Genomic DNA, 20,413 nt, shown 5'->3' on the forward strand with positions numbered 1-20,413 from the left:
CATCGCCCCCCCCGCCCCCCCCCCCCCCCTCGCGCGCAAACGCGCACCGCCCCACGCGCACCCCCGCGCTCGCTCCCCGCGGCTGCGCGCGCGGCCTCGCGCGCGCGCCGATGCACGTGCCGACCCCGCGCACGCGCGCGCTCGGTCGCGCGCGCTCAGCCCGTTCACGCGCGTGTGCGCGCTCGCGTGCTCGGCACGCGCAGCGTGCAGGGCCGTGACCCGGGCTCTGCCGCGACCCCGGGGACGGCGAGGCCGCACGAGGGTGGCACGAGGGTGGCACGAGGGTGGCACGAGGCCGCACGAGAGCGGGCGAGGGTTGCACGAGGATCCCGCGAGGATGCACGAGGGTCACGCGAGGATGCACGAGAGCGCGCGAGGGTCGCGCGAAGCCTCACCGGGCTGCACGAGGGCTGCACGAGGGTTGCACGAGGGCCGGGGCGGGGCGTCCCCTCGGCTACGCGTATTCTCAAGCAATAACAGCGTGTCCGTATTATCCGCCCGAGAATACCCGTCGCCGAAGGGAGCGGGGGGCCGGCGAGCCGGGGTGGGGGGGGACACACACGGGACACGGACCCAGGAATTTGGGACACACACACACACACACACACACACACGGGAATCCGGGGGGGGGGACACACGACACCCCCAGGGGCTCGGGGGGATCCCCAGGAATTTGGGGGCCCCCGTCGGCCGGGGCTGCCCCGCCCCTTTCAGCACCGCGGACAGCTCCCGCTGCCCAGGCCCGGCCGTGGGGGCTCCGCTGCGGGGTGGGCGGCCCCACACCGCCCCTTGCAGCACCGTGGCCCGGACATAGCCCCCCCCCCCCCTCCCCCCCCCCCCAGTACACCCCGGCCATAGGGGCCCTTATAGACCCTGGCCATAGAGGCCCCCCCAATACACCACCCCCAATACACCCCGGCCATAGGGTCCCTTGTAGACCTTGGCCATAGGCCCCCCCCCCCCCCTCAATACACCCCGGCCATAGGGCCCGCCCTATACACCCTGGCCATAGGGTCCCTTATAGACCCCAGCCACAGGCCCCCCACTATACATCCCGGCCGTAGGGGCCCCCCCGCAATACACCCTGGCCATAGGACCCCCCCCCCCCTCAATACACCCCGGCCATAGGGCCCCTTATAGACCCCGACCATAGGGCCCCCCCCCCCCCCGATACACCCCGGCCATAGGGCTCCTTGTAGACCCCGACCATAGGGCCCCCCCCCCCCCCCCCGATACACCCCGGCCATAGGGCGTCCGTACAGCCCCCAGCTATAGGCCCCCTCCTATAGGCCCCAGCCATAGGTCCCTCCTATAGCCCCCGGCCCCCCCCCGCACTCACCTCCGCCGCCGCCGCCGGAGCCGCCGCCCGCCCCGCCGCAGTCCGGGGGGGGCGGGGCCGAGGGGGCGGGACACGCCCCCAGCAAAGCCCCGCCCCGTCACGCCCCGCCCCTTCGCATGGCCACGCCCCGCCGCAGTCCGGTGGGCGGGGAGCGCCCGACACGCCCCCCCCGTCTGGCCCCGCCCCGCGGACCCCTCCCACCCCCGGCCGGCAGCCCCCATCGGCACCCTATGGGCACCCTATGGGTGCCCTATAGGCGCCCTGCAGGCACGTGGGCTGCGGCCACACCCTTCCCTCCCTATAGACTGACACCCCCAGCCCCTATAGCCACGCCCCAACCCCTACGGACACCCTACAGCCCCACGGGCAGCCCCCAGCACCCACGGACACCCATCAGCCCCCATAGACACCCTCAGCCCCTATAGACATCCCGCAGCCCTATAGACAGCCCCCAGACCCTACAGACGCCCCCAGCCTCTATAGGCACCCCCAGCACCTACATCCACCCATCAGCCCCTATAGACACCCCCAAGCTCCTATAGGGACCCCCAGCCCTATGGACACCTCTTAGTCCCTATAGGCACCCCCAAGCCCCTATAAGCACCCCCCAACCCTACGGGCACCCCCACAGCTCCTACTGACACCCTAAAAGCCCCCATAGGCCCCCCCCCCCCCCCAGATCCGTGTCCCCTATAGCCACCCCCTGTACAGACATGGGGACACGGCAACATCACACGCAACCACTTTATTCCCCTGGGGGATGGCCCCCCCCCATGTCACAGTATGTGCCCCCCCGCACACGCGTGTACCCCCCCAGCCCCCCCTGCACACGCGTGTGCCAGGCAGGGGCTCTCCCCTTGTGTGTGTGTGTCCCCCCCATGCTTGTGTTGCTCGTGCAAGGGGGGTGACGGCTGCCCCCCCCCCGCGGTGTTGGGGTGCCCATGGGCCCCCCCCGGGTGGGGGACGCTCAGGTGACAGCCGGGAAGTCGGCACGACGTGCCTGGGGGGGGCACGAGGGGGGGGTCTATAGGGGCTGCACAGCCCCCTGTGACCCCCCAGCACCCCCAAAATATCTGGTTCCCCCCACAACCTCCCCGGCACCCCCTATGGAGCTCAGGATCCCCCCCCGGTGACCCCCCCAATGGGGTTGGGGTGCCCCCACGCCCACACCCAACGCACCTACGGGGCTCAAGATGCCCCCAAGCCCCCCCTCCATGGGTTTGGGGTCCCCCCAAGACCCCCCCAATGGGCTCAGGATCTCCTCATGCCCCCTCCCAGTTTTGGGGTGCCCCCTCAACACCCCCACAGGGCTTAGGACTCCCTCTGTGCCCCCCCCCCTTCCAGTTTTGGGGTGTCCCCCACCCACCTGGGTCACGCTGATCTCCTCCAGGGGGGGCTGGGGGTGGGGCAGTTCAGGGGGGGCTCTGGGGACCCCCCCCCCCAACCCCCTGCCCCGACTCCCCCGTGCTCTGGAAGTTCCCCACCACACAGGTTACCTGGGAGGCGGGGGGGGCAGGATTTTGGGGGGGGGCGTCTTGGTGCAGGGGGTCCTGAGTGAGTTTGGGGGGGGCTGGCAGGAGTATGGGGATCCCAGGTGGGTTTTGGGGTATCAGGGGGGGATTTGAGGGATCCTGGGGGGGGGTGGGGGGGGCCCAGAGAAGTTTCAGGGGGTCCTTGTGAGGATTTGGGGGAAGCCCAGAATGTTTGGGGGGGGAGGCAAGAAGGTATCAGGGGTCCCACAACGTTTTGGGGGGGGTTTTAGGGGTCCTAGAGGAGTTTGGGGGTTCCAGTGGGGGGGGTTGGAGTCTGGGGGCAGATTTTGGGCGTCCCGGAGGAGGTGGTGGTTAGGGACCCTGCTGGGGGACGGGGGGGGGGCAGGTTTTGGGGTACTGAGTAGACTGGGGAGACCCAGGGGGGTTTGAGGGGCCTTGGGGGGGGTTGGAGACCCCCGGGGGGGAGTTTGGGGTCCAAGGGCAAGTTTTGGGGACCCCAGGGGGGTCGCTGGGGTTCCAGGGGGCATTTGGGTGTGCCAGGGGTCTTGGGGACCCCCAGAGCGAAGGAGGTAGGGGTTAAGGGGTCCCTGGGGGGTTCGGGGATCTCCAGGGGGTATTGGGGACCCCCCCCGGGGGGGGTTGGGGTGCCCAGGGTTTTGGGGTGCTCACCAGGAAGGCGGCGATGGCGGTGCCGGTGAGGAAGCCGGCCAGGACGTCACCCCAGTGGTTGCGGTGCTCGGCCACCCGCAGGGCCCCCAGCAGGAACGGGGGGGCCGCGAACCCCAAAACCGCCGCCGGCTTGGCCAGCCGCGAGCCCCCCCCGCGCCAGGCCAGCGTCACGTATAGCTGGGGGGGGGCAGGGTCACCCCAAAAGACAGAGACACCCCAAAACACCCCCCCAGTACTCCTGCGGACCCCCTGAGCCCCTCTAACCCCCCCCGAGCACCCCCAGCACCCCAAAACCTCCATGCCCCCTCCCGGGGTCCCCCCCAAACCCCCAGAGTTACCCCAAAAGGCCCTGAAGTGACCCCAAGCCCCCCAATTTGCCCATTTCCCCTGTATTTCCCCCCATGCCCTCACAGCCCCTCATAACCCCCCAAAAGTTGCCCGTTTTCCCTAGATTTTACCCCAACCCCCCCATAGGTCCCCAACCTCCCCCATAGCCCACCAAACCCCCCTATAGGCCCCCAACTGACCCATTCCCCCCCCAGACCCCCAAATTTGCCCGTTTCTCTCAGATTTCACCCCATTCCCCTTCCACCCCCCAGCCCCCCAAATTTGCCCGTTTCTCTCAGATTTCACCCCATTCCCCTTCCGCCCCTCCCACTCCCCCCAAATTTGCCCGTTTCCTTCAGATTTCACCCCATTCCCCTTCCGCCCCCCCCAGCCCCCCAAATTTGCCCGTTTCCTTCAGATTTCACCCCATTCCCCTTCCACCCCCCCCAGCCCCCCAAATTTGCCCATTTCCCTCAGATTTCACCCCATTCCCCTTCCGCCCCCCACACTCCCCCCAAATTTGCCCGTTTCCCTCAGATTTCACCCCATTCCCCTTCCGCCCCCCACACTCCCCCCAAATTTGCCCGTTTCCCTCAGATTTCACCCCATTCCCCTTCCGCCCCCCACACTCCCCCCAAATTTGCCCGTTTCCTTCAGATTTCACCCCATTCCCCTTCCACCCCCCCCAGCCCCCCAAATTTGCCCGTTTCCCTCAGATTTCACCCCATTCCCCTTCCGCCCCCCACACTCCCCCCAAATTTGCCCGTTTCCCTCAGATTTCACCCCATTCCCCTTCCACCCCCCAGTCCCCCAAATTTGCCCGTTTCCCTCAGATTTCACCCCATTCCCCTTCCACCCCCCAGTCCCCCAAATTTGCCCATTTCCCTCAGATTTCACCCCATTCCCCTTCCACCCCCCACACTCCCCCCAAATTTGCCCGTTTCCCTCAGATTTCACCCCATTCCCCTTCCGCCCCCCCCAGCCCCCCAAATTTGCCCGTTTCCTTCAGATTTCACCCCATTCCCCTTCCGCCCCCCACACTCCCCCCAAATTTGACCGTTTCCTTCAGATTTCACCCCATTCCCCTTCCGCCCCCCACACTCCCCCCAAATTTGCCCATTTCCTTCAGATTTCACCCCATTCCCCTTCTGCCCCCCCACTCCCCCCAAATTTGCCTCTTTCCTTCAGATTTCACCCCATTCCCCTTCCACCCCCCCCCCCAGCCCCCCAAATTTGCCCGTTTCCCTCAGATTTCACCCCATTCCCCTTCCGCCCCCCACAGTCCCCCCAAATTTGCCCGTTTCCTTTAGATTTCACCCCATTCCCCTTCCACCCCCCAGTCCCCCAAATTTGCCCGTTTCCTTCAGATTTCACCCCATTCCCCTTCCGCCCCCCACACTCCCCCCAAATTTGCCCGTTTCCCTCAGATTTCACCCCATTCCCCTTCTGCCCCTCCCACTCCCCCCAAATTTGCCCGTTTCCCTCAGATTTCACCCCATTCCCCTTCCACCCCCCCACACTCCCCCCAAATTTGCCCGTTTCCCTCAGATTTCACCCCATTCCCCTTCCACCCCCACACTCCCCCCAAATTTGCCCGTTTCCCTCAGATTTCACCCCATTCCCCTTCCACCCCCCACACTCCCCCCAAATTTGCCCGTTTCCTTCAGATTTCACCCCATTCCCCTTCCACCCCCCACACTCCCCCCAAATTTGCCCATTTCCTTCAGATTTCACCCCATTCCCCTTCCGCCCCTCCCACTCCCCCCAAATTTGCCCGTTTCCCTCAGATTTCACCCCATTCCCCTTCCACCCCCCACACTCCCCCCAAATTTGCCCGTTTCCTTCAGATTTCACCCCATTCCCCTTCCGCCCCCCCCAGCCCCCCAAATTTGCCCGTTTCCTTCAGATTTCACCCCATTCCCCTTCCACCCCCCCCAGCCCCCCAAATTTGCCCGTTTCCCTCAGATTTCACCCCATTCCCCTTCCGCCCCCCACAGTCCCCCCAAATTTGCCCGTTTCCTTTAGATTTCACCCCATTCCCCTTCCACCCCCCCAGCCCCCCAAATTTGCCCGTTTCCTTCAGATTTCACCCCATTCCCCTTCCGCCCCCCCACACTCCCCCCAAATTTGCCCGTTTCCCTCAGATTTCACCCCATTCCCCTTCTGCCCCTCCCACTCCCCCCAAATTTGCCCGTTTCCCTCAGATTTCACCCCATTCCCCTTCCACCCCCCCACACTCCCCCCAAATTTGCCCGTTTCCCTCAGATTTCACCCCATTCCCCTTCCACCCCCACACTCCCCCCCCAAATTTGCCCGTTTCCCTCAGATTTCACCCCATTCCCCTTCCACCCCCCACACTCCCCCCAAATTTGCCCGTTTCCTTCAGATTTCACCCCATTCCCCTTCCACCCCCCACACTCCCCCCAAATTTGCCCATTTCCTTCAGATTTCACCCCATTCCCCTTCCGCCCCTCCCACTCCCCCCAAATTTGCCCGTTTCCCTCAGATTTCACCCCATTCCCCTTCCGCCCCCCACACTCCCCCCAAATTTGCCCGTTTCCTTCAGATTTCACCCCATTCCCCTTCCGCCCCCCCCAGCCCCCCAAATTTGCCCGTTTCCTTCAGATTTCACCCCATTCCCCTTCCGCCCCCCACACTCCCCCCAAATTTGACCGTTTCCTTCAGATTTCACCCCATTCCCCTTCCGCCCCCCACACTCCCCCCAAATTTGCCCGTTTCCCTCAGATTTCACCCCATTCCCCTTCCACCCCCCAGTCCCCCAAATTTGCCCATTTCCCTCAGATTTCACCCCATTCCCCTTCCACCCCACAGTCCCCCAAATTTGCCCGTTTCCCTCAGATTTCACCCCATTCCCCTTCCACCCCCCCACACTCCCCCCAAATTTGCCCGTTTCCCTCAGATTTCACCCCATTCCCCTTCCACCCCCCCACACTCCCCCCAAATTTGCCCGTTTCCCTCAGATTTCACCCCATTCCCCTTCCACCCCCACACTCCCCCCAAATTTGCCCGTTTCCCTCAGATTTCACCCCATTCCCCTTCCACCCCCCCCACTCCCCCCAAATTTGCCCGTTTCCCTCAGATTTCACCCCATTCCCCTTCCACCCCCCCACACTCCCCCCAAATTTGCCCGTTTCCCTCAGATTTCACCCCATTCCCCTTCCACCCCCCACACTCCCCCCCAAATTTGCCCGTTTCCCTCAGATTTCACCCCATTCCCCTTCCGCCCCCAAGCCCCCCCGCACCCCCTCCAAACGACCCTTCCTCCCCCATAACCCCCCCCGATTACCCCCCAAACGACCCATTCCGCTCCCCATAGTCCCCCCTTAACCCCCCCAATTTGCCCATTTTCCCCAAGTTTCACCCCAAAACCCCCCCCCGGACCCCCACCCCGGCGTAGGCCCCGGCGTAGGCCCCCAGCGCAGCCTCCTTGCAGGGGAAGGCCCTTCGAGCGGCCGCCACCAAGGGGGGGTCCCCGGCGCAGGGGGTCCCCCCGGGGGGGACGAAACGGGGGGGTGCGGCGGGGGGGGCGCAACCCAAAGCGCTGTAGTTGGGGCGACAGACGGCCAAAAAATGGGGGGCCGGGGCCCCCGTCACCACCTGGCCCGCGTTGGCAAAGATGGCGGTGGCCAGCAGCCCGAAGGAGAACACCCCTGGGGGGGGGCAAAATTGGGGTACGCGGGGGGGTAAAAAAGGGGGGAATTGGAAAGGGAGGGGGGCAAATTGGGGGAGTAAATTGGGGGAATACAGGAGGTAGGGGGGGCAAATTGGGGGAGTTAGGGGAGTAAATTGGGGGGTTGAGGGGGAAATTGGGGGGTCGGGGGGGCAATTGGGGGGTCGGGGGGCAAAAGGGAGGAGCAGGGGCAAATTGGAGGGGTCAAGGGGGTAAATTGGGAGAGAGTAGAGGAGGCAGGAAGGCAAATTGGGGGGACGGGGGTAAATTGGGGAAGTTGGAGTAAATCGGGGGGTTGAGGGGGCAATTGGGGGGTTAGGGGGGCAAAAGGGAGGGGCAGGGGGCAAATTGGGGGGTCAAGGGGGTAAACCGGGGGAGTTAGGGGAGGAAATTTGGGGGTTGAAGGGGCAATTGGAGGGTTGGGGGGCAATTGCGGGAGTTAGGGGGCAAATTGGGGGGAATAGGGGAGGTGGGGGGCAAGTTGGGGGGACGGGGGAATCAGGGGGTGAAGGGGGCAAAAGGGGGAATTAGGGGGCAAAAGGGAGGAGCAGGGGACAAATTGGGGGGCAAGGGGGTAAGTAGGGGAGGTAGGAGGGGCAAATTGGGGGGGCAAGGGGGAAATTGAGGGGTTAAGAGGGTAAAAGGGGGCAAAGGGAGAGAAATCAGGGCTTTAGGGGGCAAAAGGAGTTGCCCCCCCTTGCCCCCCCTGCCCTATTGCCCCCCTTTTTTTGCCCCAGCTCCATCCTTTGCAACCCCTCCCCCAGCCCCCATTTACACCCCCCAACCCCCCATTTGCCCCCCCCAGCCCTTCCATTTACCCCCTGGACCCCCCACTTACCCCCAGAGCCCCCCCATTTGCCCCCTGGACCCCCCCACTTACCCCCAGAGCCCCCCCATTTGCCCCCCCCCGCCCTTCATTTACCCCCTGGACCCCCCCACTTACCCCCAGAGCCCCCCCATTTGCCCCCTGGACCCCCCCACTTACCCCCAGAGCCCCCCCATTTGCCCCCCCCAGCCCTTCATTTACCCCCTGGACCCCCCACTTACCCCCAGAGCCCCCCTATTTGCCCCCCCCAGCCCTTCATTCACCCCCTGGACCCCCCCCAGCCCCCCCATTTGCCCCCTGGCCCCCCCACTTCCCCCCGTTCGCCCCCCCAGCCCCCCCTCACCCAGGAAGCGCAGGAGGCGTCGCAGGGGGGCTCCCAGGTAGCAGCACTCTCCCCAGAGGATGGTGGGGTCGCGGCCCCCCCGGGCCCCCCCCAGCCGCCCCAGCAGCTCCCCCACCACGATCTGCGCACCCCTGTCACCGCCGGGACCCGGACCCCCGGGGACCCCCCGGGGACCCCCCGGGAAGCCCCCAGCCCCCCCGGGACCCTTTGGGACCCCCCCCCAAGACTCCTTAGGACCCCCCAAGGGAGCCCACCCACCCCCTTTGGGACCCGCCAAGGGACCCTCTAGGACCCCCCAGCGAGTCCCCAGCCCCCCCCGGACCCATTCGGATCCCCCCGGGGACCTTCTCGGGCCCCCAAGGGACCCCTTAGGACCCCCCCGGACCCCCCCCCCAGGGTCCCCCTAGACCCTTTGACACCCCCCAGCCCCCTTAGCACCCCCCCAGCCCCCTTAGGACCCCCTAGGGAAGCCCCCAAACCTCCCCAGCCCCCTCGGGACCCCCCCCAGCGAGTCCCCAGCCCCCCCGGGACCCTTTGGGACCCCCCCCGGGACCTCCTCAGGCCCCCAAGGGACCCCCACGGACCCCCCCCCCCCAGGGTCCCCCTAGACCCTTTGACACCCCCCCCCCCCCACTCACGGTGAGGACGGGGACGGCGGTAACGAGGGCGTAGACGAGGGCGGGGGGGGCGCGGCTGGCGGCGGGGGGGCCGGGGTAGGGGCGCCCGTAGGCCGGGTCCCGGCAGAAAAACCCGCCGTCGTGCACCGGGAAAGCGTCGGTGAACTCCAGCTGGTAGGCGAGGGCCGCCGTGCCCCCCAGGATACCCAGCTGGCGGGGGGGGGGCAGGCACACATTGGGGACCCCCCCCCCCCAAATCCCAGCTATGGGGGGGGCACCCACCCACTGGGACCCCCCTAAATCCCAGCTGCCCCCTCCCCCAGTGCCAGGCAGGGGACCTGCCGTGCCGGGGGGGGGTACCCCGGTTGGGGGGGGGGGGGTACCCCAGTTTGGGGGGGGGGGGGTACCCCTGTGCCGCCCCCCCCCCCCCCCCGCCGTACCTCCACGAAGAGGAAGCAGGGGACGATGGATCCGCTGCGCTTCACCTCCCGCCGGGGGGCCGCCATGGTTTGGTTTTTTTGGGGGGGGGGGGGGGAGACACACGGGGGGGGGCACCCCGAGCACGCGCTGCAGGAGGGGAGGGGGTGTCAGTGCCACGCCCACCCCCGTCCGTGTACCCCCTCCCCCGGGCACAGGAGACCCCCAAAATTGGGGGACGCCCCCCCCCGGCACACCCGGGTCCCTTTTATGCCCCCCCCCCCCCCCCCCCAAAATAAAGGTGTCGTCCGACCCTCACCCGCCTCCTTCACGCCGCCGCCATCGCCGGGGGGGCGGGGGGGGGGCGGTGGCGCTGTCGCGATAGAGACATCGCGATACTGCGGGGAGGGGGGGGGGGGAAGGAGGAGAGGCGGCTGCTGATTGGATACCGTCGGCACCCGTGCCCCTCCTCCCTCTTCTTCCCCCCCCAATGCGGCAACGGGGGGGACCCAGGCGTGTGCCCCCCCCCCTCCCCAAAAAAAATGGACCCAAGCGTTGGCGCCGCCCCCGCAGGGCGCATGCGCGAGAGGCGGGGGCGCCAGCAGGTGCCTGAAGGGCGGGGCCCCAGCAGGTGCTGGCTCCGCCCCTTTCCCGTCTAAGCCACGCCCCTCCCCTGCCCGCCAGGTACTGGGCGGGGCCAGCGCGCCCAGGTGCGGGGCGGGGTCGGGTCACGTGGGCGGGGGCGGGGCGGACGGGAGCGGCCGGAGCCGACGGGAGCGGAGCGGGGCGGTGAGCGGGGGGGGCGGGGGGGGGAACGACCCCGGCGATCGGGGGGGTGGGGGGGGGCAGGGGGCGGGGCCAGGGCGTCACCCCCCCCCCCGCCCCCCCCCCCCAGCGTGGACCTTGACCCCGGCCCGGCCGCCTCGGTCCTTCCCGAAGGGCCCCACGGGGGTGGGGGGGCCAGAATTTCGGGGGGGGGGGGTCCCGGGGGGGGTGTGTGTGCGCCCTGGGGGGGTCCCAGAAGTGGGTTTTGGGGGGGGTTGGGGTGTCCCATGCGAGTCGGGGGGGTCCGAGGGGGTATTTGGGAGGGTCCGAGGGGTATGTGGGGGGGGCCGAGGGGTATGTGGGGGGGTCCCGGGGGTATGTTGGGGGGGTCCCGGGGGGGGGCCCTGACCGTGTCCCCGCAGCCGCAGCAGCCCCGCGGCCCCCCCGCCGACGCCCCGCCATGGCGGGTGCCCCCCGCCTCGCCCTGGCCCTGGCCCTGCCCTGCCTGGCCCTCGCCCAGAGTATGTACGGGGGGGGGGGGGGATGGATGGGGGGGGGGGGCACCGGGGTCCCTCCGCTGCAGGTGGGGGGGGGACACACACACACACAACACCTGGGTCCCTTCAGGGCGGGGGGTTATGGGGGGACCGGACACCTGGGTCCCTTTCCTGGGGGGGGGGGGGGGAGTGGGGGGGGGGGGGCAGATCTTGCGGGGGGGGGGGGGGTTGGGGTGACCCCGGACACCTGGGTGCCCCCCCCGGGGGTGCAGGGCCGGTTTCGGGTGCCGGGACAGGGTGGGGCCGTGACTCAACTTTGGGTGTCACAGGTGGATATGGGGGGGGGGGGGGGGGCAGACGCCCCAGTTCCCCATTGTGACCCCCCCCCCATTTCATTCCCAGCCTCTCCCAGCATGACCAGTAACAGCACCAGTAACAGCACAGCCCCCAGTGGCGGCGGTGGCCTCTCGGTGAGTTGGGGGGGGGGATCCCCCCCCAGGTTTGGGGGAGGGGGGGGGGCCCGGTGGTGTTGGGGGGCTCCTGGGCTGGTTGGGGGGGGGCCCTGGGGCATTTGGGGGGGTCCTTGGGGGTCTCCAGGAGGGCTGGGGGGGGGCCAGGGTGTCCCTGAGAGTATTGGGGGGTCCCCAGAGGCTTTGGGGGGGGTCCCCAAGCTGTCCCTAGGGGGTGGGTGGGGGTCTTTGGGGGCTGTCCAGGTCCCCAGGGTGCTTTTTGGTGTCTTGGGGGGGGGGGGGGTCCCCAGGGTGTCCCTGTGGGGGGGTCCCTTGAGGTTTTGGGGGGGGGGGTCCCAGGGTGTCCCCACTGGATTTGGGGCAGGGAGGCTCCCCAGGGTGTCCCTGGGAAGTTTGGGGGGGTCCCCAGGGTGTTCCTGGAAGTATTGGGGGGGGGTCCCCAGGGGGTCCCTGGGAAGTTTGGGGGGGTCCCCAGGGGCTGGGGGGGGGGGGCCGGGGGGGATCTTTGTGGGCAGGGGGGGGACAAGGCATCCCTGGGGGCCTTGGGGGTCGGGGGGGGGGGGGGGGGGGCAGTAGGTCTCCCCATGAGCTTTAGGGGGTTCCAGGGGCTCCCCATGTGCCCCCCCCCACCCTTGTATGTGTGTCCCCCCCCCAGGTGGCGGGGGAGGTGGCGCTGACGGTGGTGCTGGGGGGGCTGGGGGCCTTCGGCCTCGTGGGGCTCCTGCTCTTCCTCGCCCTGCGCCTGCGGGAGAAACGTCGCACCGAGGGCTCGTACCGGCCCAGCCGGGAGGAGCAGGCGGGGGCCCGCGCCCCCCCCCCGGCCCCCCTGCGCCTCCCCCCCGAGGAACGCCTCATCTGACCCCCCCCCCCCTCCCCGGTGCGCTCGCACGAGGGGTCCTCGCACGAGGGACTCGCGCCGACGCCTCGCACGAAGGGCTCGCACGAGGTTTGGGGGGGGGGGGGGGCACCGCTGCCTTGCACGAGGGCGTCTCGTGCACCTTGTGCCCCCCCCGGTGCACGCACACGCACCCCCGGGCCTCGTGCAAGGGACTCGCACCACCAGCTTGCACGAGGGTGGCTCACGTGGGGGGGGGGTGTCTCGCACGAGAGGACTCGCACGCCGCCTGGATGGTGCTACCCCCCCCCCCCAGGGTGGGGGGGGGCAGGCAGGATGGGATGGGGGGGAGAATTTCTATAATAGTCTATTTTTGAGATAAAAACCTGAAAAAGCAGTAGTTTGGTGGTTGCTGCACACCCCCCCCCACACCTTGTACGACCTCCCGGCGCTCGTGCAACACCTTGCACGTCGGTGTGACCCCCCCCCAGACGCCTGGGTCCCATATAAACACCTTTAATAATCACACAAGTAAAAGCCCCCCCCGGGGCACCCATGGGGGGGGGGGCAGCTGAAGCAGGTGAACGCACTGCAGGGAGCCTGGGGGGGGGGGGTATCTGGGGGTGCTCCCCCCCCCCCAATCCTCGTGCGAGGACTTTGCACGACTACGTGTACATCTGCTGGCGGGAGAGCTGCGGGCAGAGCACGGGGTCGGGGGGGGACACCTGGGGGTCCAGGGCCTGGCCCCCCCCCCCCCCCCTGCACCCCCCCCGTCCCAGGGGTGGGGGGAACCCAGATGTCTGGGTTTGGGGCTCACCCTTGTGTTACTGGTGTTACTGGTGGCACTGGTGAACTCGGAGTAGCGCTTGGCACCGGGGCAGAAGCAGGCCCGGTAGGCGTCACGCACCTGCGCACGGGGATGGCTCGCACTGGGGGGGGGTCTCGCACGAGGGACACCCCTCCTCGCACGAGGGAGGATTTGTTGGGGGAGGATTTGAGGGTCTTGGGTGGGACTGGGGAGAGCGGGGGGGATCGGGGGGGGATTTGGGGACACTGGGGGGGGGGAACATGACACCCCAGGGGGTGTTTTGGGGTGCTGGGGGGGAGAATTTGGGGGTCCTGGGTGGGTCTGGGGACAGTGTGGGGGGGACATGACACCCACAGGGGGTGTTTTGGGGGTCCTGGGTGGGTCTGGGGACAGTGTGGGGGGAACATGACACCCCGGGGGGGTTGTGGTGCGCTGGGGGGGGGATTTGGGGGTCCTGGGTGGGTCTGGGGACAGTGTGGGGGGGACGTGACACCCACAGGGGGTGCTTTGGGGCGCTGGGGGGGGATTTGGGGGTCCTGGGTGGGTCTGGGGACAGTGTGGGGGGACGTGACACCCACAGGGGGTGTTTTGGGGCGCTGGGGGGGGATTTGGGGGTCCTGGGTGGGACTGGGGACAGTGTGGGGGGGGGAACACATGACACCCACAGGGGGTGTTTTGGGGCGCTGGGGGGGGGATTTGGGGGTCCTGGGTGGGTCTGGGGACAGTGTGGGGGGACATGACACCCACAGGGGGTGTTTTGGGGCGCTGGGGGGGGGATTTGGGGGTCCTGGGTGGGACTGGGGACAGTGTGGGGGGGGACATGACACCCACAGGGGGTGTTTTGGGGCGCTGGGGGGGGGATTTGGGGGTCCTGGGTGGGTCTGGGGACAGTGTGGGGGGGGACATGACACCCACAGGGGGTGTTTTGGGGCGCTGGGGGGGGGATTTGGGGGTCCTGGGTGGGTCTGGGGACAGGGGGGGGACGGACGGACATGACACCCACAGGGGGTGTTTTGGGGGTCCTGGGTGGGTCTGGGGACAGTGTGGGGGGACATGACACCCACAGGGGGTGTTTTGGGGTGCAGGGGGGGGGATTTGGGGGTCCTGGGTGGGACTGGGGAGAGTGTGGGGAATCTGGGGGGGATTTGGGGACACTGGGGGGGGGGGAACATGACACCCCGGGGGTGTTTTGGGGCGCTGGGGGTGGGATGTGGGGGTCCTGGGTGGGTCTGGGGACAGCGTGGGGGGGGGACGTGACACCCACAGGGGGTGTTTTGGGGCGCTGGGGGGGGATTTGGGGGTCCTGGGTGGGTCTGGGGAGAGCGGGGGGACACGGGGGGGTTTTGGGGCGCCGACCTGGGGGTGCGCGAGGCAGTGGCAGAGGAGGATGAAGAGCCCCTGGGCCGCGTTGAGGGCGCAGAAGAGGAGGGGGAGGGGCGAGAAGGGCCCCCCCGGCCGGGGCAGCCCCCCCCCCCAGCCCCAGCCCCAGCGCCCAGCCCGTCCCCAGCAGGCAGAGCTGCCCCGCCGCCGTGGCCGCCAGCACCCTGCGGGACACCCCCAAAAAAACCCCAAACACCCCCCACGCGCCGGTGCCTCGCACGAGGGTCTCGTCTTCGCACGAGGACCCTCGCACGAGGCCTTTGCACGAGGGCCCTCCAGCTCGCGCGAGGAGACCCGTCGTGCCCCCGTCCCCCGTGGTCCCAGGATCTCCCCCGTGTGTCCCCCCCCCCCCGTGTCCCCCACCTCATTTTGCGCAGGTGCCCCACGTCGGGGTTGACGTCGTTGAATTTCTGCACCAGCTTCCAGACGGTGACGACCAGGATGACGGCGTTCAGCTGGGGACGGGGGGCACGGTGACGCGGGGGGGGGACACGGGGGGACACGGGGTGACATAGGGACATGGGTGATGGTGACACGGGGACCCTGGGGGGGACGGGGGGACACAGGACGGGGGGACACGGGGATGGGGGGACACGGGGATGGGGGGACACAGGGACATGGGGGGACATGGGGGGGACATGGAGTGACACAGGGACATGGGGGGACACAGGGTGACATAGGTGATGGTGACACGGGGACCCTGGGGGGGACAGGGGGACACAGGACGGGGGGACATGGGGATGGGGGGGGCACATGGAGTGACACAGGGACATGGGGGGACACGGGGTGACATAGGGACATGGGGATGGGGGGGGACACAGGGAGGACACGGGGTGACATAGGGACATGGGTGATGGTGACATGGGGACCCTGGGGGGGGACATGGGGATGGGGGGACACGGGGGGACACAGGGATGGGGGGACACAGGGTGACATAGGGACATGGGGATGGGGAGGACACAGGGGGACGGTGACACAGGGGACCCTGGGGGGGGACATGGGGTGACACAGGAACATGGGGTGACATAGGGACATGGGTGATGGTGACACGGGGACCCTGGGGGGGACAGGGGGACACGGGGATGGGGGGACACGGGGACAGGAGAGGGGGGACACGGGGATGGGGGGACACAGGGACATGGGGGGACATGGGGGACACATGGAGTGACACAGGGACATGGGGGGACACGGGGTGACATAGGGACATGGGGATGGGGGGGGACACAGGGGGACGGTGACACAGGGGACCCTGGGGGGGGACATGGGGACACGGGGTGACACAAGGACATGGGGGGGACAGGGGGGTGACATGGGGACCCTGGGGGGGACAGGGGGACACAGGACGGGGGGACATGGGGATGGGGGGACACGGGGATGGTGGGACATGGGGTGACATAGGGACATGGGTGATGGTGACATGGGGACCCTGGGGGGGACAGGGGGACACGGGGATGGGGGGACACGGGGATGGGGGGACACAGGGACATGGGGTGACATAGGGACATGGGTGATGGTGACACGGGGACCCTGGGGGGGACAGGGGGACACGGGGATGGGGGGACACGGGGATGGGGGGACACAGGGACATGGGGGGACATGGGGGACACATGGAGTGACACAGAGACATGGGGGGACACGGGGTGACATAGGGACATGGGGATGGGGGGGACACAGGGGGACGGTGACACAGGGGACCCTGGGGGGGGACATGGGGACACGGGGTGACACAAGGACATGGGGGGGACAGGGGGTGACATGGGGACCCTGGGGGGGACAGGGGGACACAGGACGGGGGGACATGGGGATGGGGGGACACGGGGGGACATGGGGACAGGAGAGGGGGGACACGGGGATGGTGGGACACAGGGACATGGGGGGACATGGGGTGACATAGGGACATGGGTGATGGTGACATGGGGACCCTGGGGGGGACGGGGGGACACAGGACGGGTGGACGTGGAGATGGGGGGACACGGGGACATGGGGGGACACGGGGGACACAGGGAGTGACACAGGGACATGGGGATGGGGGGGACACAGGGGGACAGTGACACAGGGGACCCTGGGGGGGACATGGGGATGGGGGGACACGGGGGGACACGGGGGCCACACAGAGTGACACAGGGACATGGGGGGACATGGGGGGACATGGGGACATGGGTGATGGTGACATGGGGACCCTGGGGGGGACGTGGGGACACAGGACGGGGGGACACGGGGACATGGGGGGACACGGGGGACACAGGGAGTGACACAGGGACATGGGGATGGGGGGACGGGGGGGACACAGGGGGACAGTGACACAGGGGACCCTGGGGGGGACGTGGAGGGGCAAAGGGACACACGGGGGACACGGGGGTGACACCAGGGGACACGGGGCTCAGTGGCACCGGGGGGGGGGGGGACGGACAAAAACGCGCGGACATCAGGGGACGCGGGGGGCACAAGGGACACGGGGGGACGTCGGAGCAGGTGGGGGGACACGGGGGGGGACACGCCAGTGGGGTGCGGGGGCTCACCGCGATGACGAGGCAGACGGGCGCCTGGAAGCTCCAGCGGAAACCTCGCTCCAGGGAGAGCCAGCAGCTGGGGGCGGGGGGCAACTGGGAGCACTGGGAGGGAGTGGGAGGGGGACTGGGAGCACTGGGAGCACTTGGGGGGGGGGGACTGGGAGCACTTGGGGGGGGGGGGGGAACTGGGAGGGAGGGAGGGGGAAGGGAAATAGGAGCACCAGGGGGGGGAACTGGCCCATACTGGGAGGAATAGGGCAGCACACAGGCTGGGGGGGGTGGTGGGGGTCTCCCACACGAGGACGAGCCCCTTGCACGAGAGCTCTCGCACGAGGACCCTCCCCAACACCCCCTCTCGCACGAGAGACCTTTTGCACCGGGAGCGCGTGCGCCCCACGTCCCCCTTTCCCGGTGCCGGAGCCTTTGCACGAGGGCCTCGTGCGAGGGCGTCGTGTACTCACTAGCGGGGGGTCCCGTAGCCCCCGGGGAAGGCGGCGGCGGCGACGGTGACCAGGAGGGCGGGCGGCCCGTAGCCGGCCAGGAGAAGGTGTCGCACGCGCAGCCACGAGGGCACGAAGACTCGCACGAGGAGCACGTAGAGGTGCAGCCCCTCCAGGCACATCCAGCAGAACGCCGCCAGGAAGGAGAAGTGCAAGACCCCCGCCACCACCGCGCACGCCGTCTGCACGGGGGCGTGCACGGAAGGTGGTGGTGGTGGTGGGGGGGGGGGCTCGCACGAGGATCGTGCGCAGGACCTCGCACACCCCCCCCCCCCCAGTGTGCAAGCGGTCGCGCTTCCCCGCTCGTGTTACACCCAGCGCGCGCTGGTGGAAGGAGCTGCTGGGCCTCGCACGCCCTTGCACGAGTGCGCTCGGTGCCCTCCTGCTCACCACCAGCCACGTGCAAGGCCCCCCCAGCACCACCATGCCCTCGCACGCTCTTGCACAAGTGCACCCCCCCGCCCTCCCACTCGCCGCCAGCCACATGCAAGACCCCCCAGCACCCCCTGCCCGTCGCACGCTCTTGCACGAGTGCACCCACCACCCTCCCGCTCGCCGCCAGCCACGTGCAAGGCCCCCCAGCCCCTTGCACGCTCTTGCACAAGTGCACCCCCTGCCCTCCCGCTCGCCACCAGCCACGTGCAAGGCCCCCCCAGCACCCCCAGCCCGTCGCACGCTCTTGCACAAGTGCACCCCCCGCCCTCCCCGCTCGCCTCCAGCCACGTGCAAGGCCCCCCAGCACCACCATGCCCTCGCACGCTCTTGCACAAGTGCACCCCCCGCCCTCCCGCTCGCCGCCAGCCACGTGCAAGGCCCCCCTGCCTGTCGCACGCTCTTGCACAAGTGCACCCACCACCCTCCCGCTCGCCGCCAGTCACGTGCAAGGCCCCCCGCGTCCCACCCCGGCCCCCCCCCCTTCCCCACCAGCCCCCCCCCCCCCCCGCCCCGGCCCCCCCTTGCCCCTCACCGGGTGCTGGGTGCGATCGATGCCCAGCAGGAAGGTGGCGTGGGCCAGCAGCAGGCTGAGGCTGAGGTGCAAGTGCAGCGTCGTGCGAAGCCCCTTCAGCGCCCGGCACAAGAGGAAGGTGGCGGCCGCCACCACCAGCGACACCACCGACACCCCCAGCCCCACTTTTGTCACCACGTCCAGCACCCAGTCATCCTGGGGGGGGGGCAGGATATGTCAGAACCGCCCCCCCCCCCCCCCCCTCCCAGCACCACTGATGGCAGGGGGATGGGTGCACCCCGAGCCCACCCGTGCCTCAGTTTCCCTATAGGGATGGGGTGACCCAGGTGTGTGTGTGGGGGGGGGGGTTGGGGGGGTGGTGGGCCCGGGGGCATACTGGTGGAAGGATTGGGGGGGGGGGTCTCAGTAGAGTCTTGGGGGGGGGTTCTGGGGATCCAGGGGCATCCTGGGGGTGTGTTGGGGGTCTTAGGGCAGTCCTGGGGGGGGGGGGGGGGGGGTGTGCAAAATGGGACTTGGGGTGGCCCAAGGCGGGGGGGGGGGGGCAGGAGGGTCTGAGACAGGGTCCTGAGCGTGGGTTTGGGGGTCCCAGGGGAGCCCTAGGGTGTTCTGGGGGTCCCATGGAATCCCTGGGGGGCTGGTGGGGGGGACCCAAGAGATGAGGGGACCCCAGGAGGGGCTCACGGGGGTGGGTTTGGGGGCTCTGGAGGGGTCCCGGGGGTCCCCAGGAGGGTCCTGGAGTGGGAATTTGGGGTCTCAGGAGGTTTTGGGGGTCCCTGAAGGGGGGGCTGGGGGCTCCTCCAAACCTCGGGGAGTCTTTGGGGGGGGGGGGTGTGTGAAGGATTTGGAGAGTCCCTGGAAGGGTTTGAGGGTAGGTGGGGGGGTCCCAGAAGAGTCCCAGGGGGGTGGGGAGGTCCCAGAAGAGGTTGGGGGGTCCCTGAGGGGGTTGGGGGGTCCCCAGGGGGGTTGGAGGGGCCGGGGGGGGGTTTGGGGGGGCCGTACCTCAAGCTCGTGGAAGGCCATGAGGACGGCGAAGCTGGTGAGGTGGTTGCAGGCGCAGGTGGTGCCGGGGGGGCCCGGGGGGGTCCCGGGCTGGGGGGTCACCTCGCGACACCCCGCGGTGGCCCAGACCTTCTCCTGGGGGTCCCAGAAGGCGCAGAGCACCCGGCCCCCCAGCTGGGGGTCCTGGGGGGCAGAGGGGGGTCAGGGGGAGCATGGGTGGGGGGCATGTGTCACCCCCCCCCCCAGGGCTCCCCAAAGGGTCAATGTCCCCCCCAAGTGTCCCCATCCCCCTTGGGGGTCCCCAACCTCCTCCCCCCCTGCCATGTCCCAAAGCCTTTTTGGGGGTCCTCCTCCCCTTTGGGGGTCCCCACCCCCCCAATAACCCTTTTGGGGGTGTCCGGCCCCCCCTCACTCACCGGGGGGGGGTGCTGGAAGCGCAGGGTGACCTCGGAGGTGCCGGGGGGGCCGGGGCCGGGTGACGAAAGCGGTGGCCACGGGGGACAGGAGGCGATAGGAGGGGTGAGCCCCCGCCCGGGGGGGGGGCAGGTCCCCCCCAACCCCCCCACTGCACCTTCGGAGCCCCCTCCAGTACCTGGCCCAGCCCCTGGTGGGACAGCAGGGCCACCAGTGCCCGGCCTGGGGGGGGGGGACACACACACACATGCGCTGGCACCCAGACCCCAGCACCCCTGATCCCCCCCCCAGTGACCCCCCAGCATCGCCCAGCACCCCCCAGTAAACCCAGACCCCCCCCCCCAGACCCCCTACTGACCCTCAGGCTCCCTCAGTGACCCCAGGACCCAACCCCCCCCCCCCCAAGAAATCGTGGGACACCCAAGACCCCCCCCAGTCTCCTTGAGGACCCCCAGGACCCTCCTAAGACCCATTGGACCCCCCCAGTGACCACTAAAGACCCCCAGGACCCCCCAAGCACCTATAAGACCCCCCCCAGACTCCTTC

The 20,413-nt window shown here is 68.9% G+C and overlaps 2 protein-coding genes and 1 long non-coding RNA gene across 3 annotated transcripts; 1 reads left to right on the forward strand and 2 right to left on the reverse strand.

Annotated features, from left to right (window-relative positions):
* Positions 1–2,187: 2,187 nt before the first annotated feature.
* Positions 2,188–9,830, reverse strand: PLPPR2 (phospholipid phosphatase related 2). The gene is made up of 7 exons (XM_049810820.1): positions 9,746–9,830; positions 9,327–9,515; positions 8,689–8,809; positions 7,237–7,499; positions 3,502–3,678; positions 2,706–2,835; positions 2,188–2,339 (listed from the first exon to the last, which is right to left on the reverse strand). Exons 1-6 carry the CDS (start codon positions 9,809–9,811, stop codon positions 2,752–2,754), a joined length of 900 nt encoding a protein of 299 aa, XP_049666777.1. The 5' UTR covers positions 9,812–9,830; the 3' UTR covers positions 2,188–2,339; positions 2,706–2,751.
* A 610-nt stretch (positions 9,831–10,440) lies between these two features.
* LOC126042990 (uncharacterized) lies at positions 10,441–11,442 on the forward strand. Its single transcript, XR_007507318.1, has 3 exons — positions 10,441–10,511; positions 10,910–11,008; positions 11,387–11,442. It is a non-coding gene; the product is annotated as an uncharacterized LOC126042990 (long non-coding RNA).
* Positions 11,443–12,795: 1,353 nt separating this feature from the next.
* On the reverse strand, positions 12,796–20,188 carry LOC126043168 (adhesion G protein-coupled receptor E5-like). The gene is made up of 9 exons (XM_049811181.1): positions 19,870–20,188; positions 19,454–19,636; positions 18,455–18,649; positions 17,449–17,669; positions 16,997–17,063; positions 14,841–14,932; positions 14,454–14,641; positions 13,107–13,196; positions 12,796–12,981 (listed from the first exon to the last, which is right to left on the reverse strand). Exons 1-8 carry the CDS (start codon positions 20,170–20,172, stop codon positions 13,189–13,191), a joined length of 1,257 nt encoding a protein of 418 aa, XP_049667138.1. The 5' UTR covers positions 20,173–20,188; the 3' UTR covers positions 12,796–12,981; positions 13,107–13,188.
* Positions 20,189–20,413: the final 225 nt, after the last annotated feature.

The sequence above is a fragment of the Accipiter gentilis genome, chromosome 9 (assembly GCF_929443795.1).
Source record: "Accipiter gentilis chromosome 9, bAccGen1.1, whole genome shotgun sequence".
Taxonomy (NCBI): domain Eukaryota; kingdom Metazoa; phylum Chordata; class Aves; order Accipitriformes; family Accipitridae; genus Astur; species Astur gentilis.

Coding starts and splice junctions, on each gene's coding strand:
- PLPPR2 (XM_049810820.1), bottom strand. CDS start 9,811: ATGGCGGCCCCCCGGCGGGAGGTGAAGCGCAGCGGATCCATCGTCCCC. Junction 3,679..7,236: donor ACGCCGGGGCCTACGCCGGG/GTGGGGGTCCGG, acceptor GCCCCCCCCCAG/CTATACGTGACGCTGGCCTG. Junction 2,836..3,501: donor CCGCCATCGCCGCCTTCCTG/GTGAGCACCCCA, acceptor CCCGCCTCCCAG/GTAACCTGTGTGGTGGGGAA.
- LOC126043168 (XM_049811181.1), bottom strand. CDS start 20,172: ATGCTGGGGGGTCACTGGGGGGGGGATCAGGGGTGCTGGGGTCTGGGT. Junction 14,933..16,996: donor CCGTCTGCCTCGTCATCGCG/GTGAGCCCCCGC, acceptor CCCCGTCCCCAG/CTGAACGCCGTCATCCTGGT. Junction 14,642..14,840: donor GGGCACCTGCGCAAAATGAG/GTGGGGGACACG, acceptor GGTGTCCCGCAG/GGTGCTGGCGGCCACGGCGG.